This window comes from Octodon degus, unplaced genomic scaffold (genome assembly GCF_000260255.1).
Source record: "Octodon degus isolate 3935 unplaced genomic scaffold, OctDeg1.0 scaffold00135, whole genome shotgun sequence".
Taxonomy (NCBI): domain Eukaryota; kingdom Metazoa; phylum Chordata; class Mammalia; order Rodentia; family Octodontidae; genus Octodon; species Octodon degus.
In genome coordinates this window covers 2,127,530-2,132,366 of record NW_004524711.1, presented here as the reverse complement: position 1 = coordinate 2,132,366, position 4,837 = coordinate 2,127,530, and the positions used below count along the sequence as shown (strand labels likewise).

Below are 4,837 nucleotides of genomic sequence, written 5' to 3'. Positions count from 1 at the left end.
AGTACCATATTTACATACAAGAAACGATGTGTAAGTCAATATTAAATATATGATCTATCAAAAATGTAGTTTTGGCTAAATGCATTTATAGTATTTACAATATTATGAGAGATAGATAAATGATATTGATTTCTTTTACTGATCGCTCAGTTTTGTAAACCTAATTAACTTAGTTGGTAAAAGATAATTTACTTTGGCCTCCAAAAACTGTGGATTCTTCCTTAAGGCAAATGGTATTCTTAGTCTTAGTGATTTGCCAATTTATTATTTATTGACTATTTTTATTTTATGTATAATTATCCATTTTTACTTCAGAAAAGATTATGTAGGTTATAAAAATATTTTAAATATCATAATTAGAGAGAAAAATGAAAGAAAAAAGATACTTTAAGTAAAACCAGGAGACAAACAAAATTATTGTAATGATTTATCCATTTTTTACAGTTCCATGATTTATTGTGAAATATACAGCTGCTATTAGTTTTTTAAACATATACTGTGTAAAGAATATATTTCAGGGGACTGGGGAGATGGCTCAGTGGAATAAGCGCTTCCCTGGCAAGCGCAAGGGTCTGAGTTCAATCCCCGGTTCCACAAAAAAAAAAAAAAAAAAAAAAAAATATATATATATATATATATATATATTTCATTATGTTTATTTCATAGTAAGCATATTTCCTAAAGGAGAGAATAGAATAACTTTTAGACTTATAATAAGCAAAAGGCCTGTTGAGTTATACAAAAATCTAGAATTGAGTCCTTAAATTGACAACCTGAATACCACAGCATTTCTGATAAAGCATTGTAGAATATATGTATTTATTAGTAGGGAGAGTATTAAAAGGTGAGAAATAGAATTGTTATAGTTTGTTTTAGACAGCATGATTACTGTTGCCACACCTACACATTCTAGTTTAAGCAATCTATTAGGGACAGGTTCAAAGAACAGATCGTGTGGATAGTAGTTGGCAAAAGCAGAAAGGCTATCGGGAGTTAAATAACACAGTTTGGTGACTGTTTCACAATTTTGCCAATAGAAATTCCAAAGCTGTCTGGTGTTCTGGCTGGACTGCAGAGGACAAAGAGTTTCCTTTTCGTTCTTCTAGGTGTCCTGAAAGTCTTCGGCCTGAAACTGTGAGGCCTTGTCTGATTCCCTGCAAGAAGGACTGCATTGTGACCCCCTACAGTGACTGGACACCATGCCCCTCTGCTTGCAAAGAAGGTATGATCTTCAGAGTTCTAGAAACCTTCCACCCAGAATATTCCCCCGGTAGGACTTCCAAATTCTCCTGCCTGAACAGTATTTGTGAGTCTACACAGAACTAAGTAATCCTGAATTGGCAAGAATACCATAAAATTTTTATTTCTCTTTAGAAATAACATTGCTTTAGAGTAACAGACAGATAAGTGCTATGCCAAAAACTGATTTGAAATCGTATCATATCAATCAAAATGAAGGGGTACTGGACATTCTTATATGAATAATGTTTACTTCTACATTAATTGTTAAAAATAGCTATTAGTCCTCCTGTTTTAAAAACAATATTCAGCGATAGTATGAGTACCCATGACTTGCAGCCTACTTAATAGCGAGAAATAGTGTAGGACAGATTTGCTACAGATGGCAATTCTCAGCCCCATAAGGAGGATAAAGGAGAGAGAAGATGACCAGATTGCTTCTCTGCCAAGGCTGAATGAACCATGAGACACTTACAAGATGAGTATTTGTTTCCATCTTTGGCTTAGTTTTCTTTTTTTTTAGGGGGGGGCGGGGTCAGCTCAGCCCACCCTCAGGGTGGGGCTGGCACAGCATGTGGTGCCAGGGGTCAAACCTCAGTCCCCTGTGCCTGCCTAAGTTTGTCGAAGCAGGCACTTTAGACCACAGAGCTACCTTGCCAGTCCCTCAATTCTGTTTTTATGACTTACCAAGACCCTATGGCACCATGGCAAAAGCCTGGATAGTTCTTTCCTTAGCTTCCAGGACAGGATCTTTTCTCATTGCTTAAGGAAAAGGTATCCACGCCTCTGGGTGGCTTATACTGTAGCTGAGCGACTTTCCAGTGCTGCAGATCGCACTCTGTTTCTCATTTTATTCCCTTTACAAATAGATACAATGTCTCTTTGATTCACTTTATGCTTTTATTTTATTTATACTTTTTGACTCTCACTATAGAGATTAAATTAAGAATCAGCTTCTAGTTTAACAAACAACTGTTTCAATTTGCAAAACTTTAAATTTTTTAGATAATATAAATTTAATATGGAGTCACTTTTACAGTTTAACATTTTATATAGTTGAAACATGAGTTTCTTTTGAGGTTTTGTCTACTCAGTGCCTTTGAAGTATCAAATAAAATCTAGTCACAAACTATGCAAGAATAGACAAATTTTGTCTGGAAGTATTTTAAGGATTTTCATATCTGTTAAGAAAAAAAAAGGTGGAGCTGGGGAGAAAGCTCAGTAGAATAAGTGCTTCTCTGGCAAGTACAAGGGCCTGGGTTCAATTGTTCAATTCCTGGTTCCTCCAAAAAAAAAAAGGAGGAGGAGGAGAAGAAGGAAGGGGAAGAGGAGGAGGAGGAGGAGGAGGAGGAGGAGGAAGAAGGAAGGAAAAGGAGAAAGAAGGAGAAGAAGGAGGAGGAGGAGGAGGCGGAGGCGGAGGCGGAGACGGAGAGGAAGACGAAGAGGAAGACGAAGAGGAAGACGAAGAAGAAGAGAACAACAACAAAAAAAAAAAAGAAAGAAAGAAATTATAACCACATACTTTAAAATTTTAATGACCTAAAATTACTAATAGACAATGTCATTATCTGGGTTTTTCCCCTTGGACTTTTTTCTTTTATTCCTTTATTTTTTCAATAAGCTAAATAACAGATATTATTTAGTTAGTTCACAATCAGAACTAGCATTATACATTTGATTATTATTTTTGTAGTAATTATTGGTGATTCATCATTCCATTAAAATGTTATTCATAACAGGAAATAAATATATTTACAAACTTTGCTCTTTAAATTTTATGCTTAATATGTCAAAGTTCTAGTAAAAAAACAATTAAAATAGAGGCTGGTGAGATAGCTCAGCAGACTAAAGCCCCTTCTTAGGCAAGCTTAGGCAAGTGCAGGGACCACACGTCGATCCCCAACACCACATGCCATGCCAGCCCGAACCCCCCCCCCCAGAGCCGGTTGAACCAGCCAGAGTCTGGGCATGTTGGCAGAAGCCTGTAATCCCAGCGCTGGGGAGGCTGGAAGCAGGAGGATCACCACAAGTCTGCGCTGTGCAGTGAGACGCTGTAACAACCAAAGACATTTTTTAAAAAAGAAAGAAAAAGAATACAATTAAAGTAAATGGACCCAAGAGTTAGGATTGTGCAGAAAGTAGGATTCTTTAAGATAAGACTATATAGTTGCTAAAGATAGAAGCAGCAAGGGATGAATAGAAGTCTGATGTTAGAGACAAGAGAAAATTGTGTAGTGAGGGGAGGTACAATCCAGGGCCTAGTTCCTCTAATACAATAATACGGTTACCAAGACAACCAAAGCAGTGGTAGGGATGAGGGAAAGTTTCACAGTGACAGTTGTTCCAAGGTCTCTAACTTAGGAGATGTCTCAAGCTGACTGCTACAAGGTAGACAGCTGGTGGTAAAGTTAATTTCAAGAACTTAAAGGAGTTGGAGATTCTTAAAGGTAGAAGGGGAGAAACAGAATGGGAAATAGCTAGATAGAGCCAGCTCCCATTAGCAAAAGAAATAAAGGAAATTTTCTATTAAAAGATTGAAGCCGATAGATTATGTGTTGCAAATAAGTGCAATGATAGAAGCTAGTTAGTGGATGGAGAGGGATGAGAAGTTGGATTGGGTGTGCAGATGCATAGTGCTGTGTGACTAAGTGATGACGGACAAATTACAGCCTAGCGAAGGTTCTTTCCTTGTGGTGAGTGACAAATATGCAAAGTAGGGTGGATTTAATTGAACTGGTCTCTTGAGGGAAGGTAGATACTGCTGTAAGAAAAACTGCACAGTGCCATTGTTGAAGCTATTTTTCTTGGGGTGGTAGTGAACTAGGAGAACAAGAAGAAGTAGGGAATATGGTCTCCTAGAAGCCAGAGGGACTCTGGTGGGTAAGGCTCTGCTTGGCTGAGTACAGGTCATTTCGCCTGGAGGAGATCAGGCCTGTTTCTTTTGGCAGCTGTCTGTTGAGTCTCCTGAACCAAAAAGTGTTTTTGGTAACCTGTATCAGTCACTTCCCCTGTCGCTGGCAAAAAATACCTGATATCTAAGAAAAGAAACATGTTGGGCTAGAATTTTAGTGAGTTCAGTCCACAGTAGACAGAAACTTCACAGAAAAAGGGCCTGGAAGGTTAAAACTGTTCGTGAGATGGTACACAGAAAAAGAGAAAGAAATGAAGAGCCATCCACACAAATATACCTATCTAGGTCACCCCCAGAGACCACCCAGGCCCAACCTCCAAATAGCATATTCACCTATTGAACTCACGAAAGCACTGGTGAGTATGACGTTCCCATGGGTCCTTCACCTTCCCCAAACTGCTCCTAGGAATGTGTGAGACTTTGGGGAGACACTTTGGATCTCAGTGACAGCATACTATAAACCTATGGACTCATACTTAAAAGGAATAATTAATACTGAGTGTCTCTATTACTTTTTCCTCACTGCTGGGACAAAATACCCCACACCGAGAATCAAGGAAGGAAAGGTTTACTTAGCTCACAGTTAGTGCAGGTTTCAGTCCATACTCAGCTGGCTCCAAGGCAGAGTGGCACATGGCAGAGGGCAGCAGTTCACAGAGGTGGAAGACAGCAAAAGTGCAGAATGGG

At 38.5% G+C, this 4,837-nt stretch overlaps 1 protein-coding gene across 1 annotated transcript in view; it reads left to right on the top strand.

Annotated features, from left to right (window-relative positions):
* Thsd7a (thrombospondin type 1 domain containing 7A) overlaps positions 1 to 4,837 on the top strand; it is a gene marked incomplete at its 5' end in the record, with an annotated part of 460,951 nt that overhangs the window by 352,169 nt on the left and 103,945 nt on the right. Inside the window, one exon of the mRNA XM_023701405.1 lies at positions 1,107 to 1,222. Within this exon, the coding sequence (XP_023557173.1) occupies positions 1,107 to 1,222 (116 nt within the window). The remainder of the gene's footprint in view (positions 1 to 1,106; positions 1,223 to 4,837) is intronic.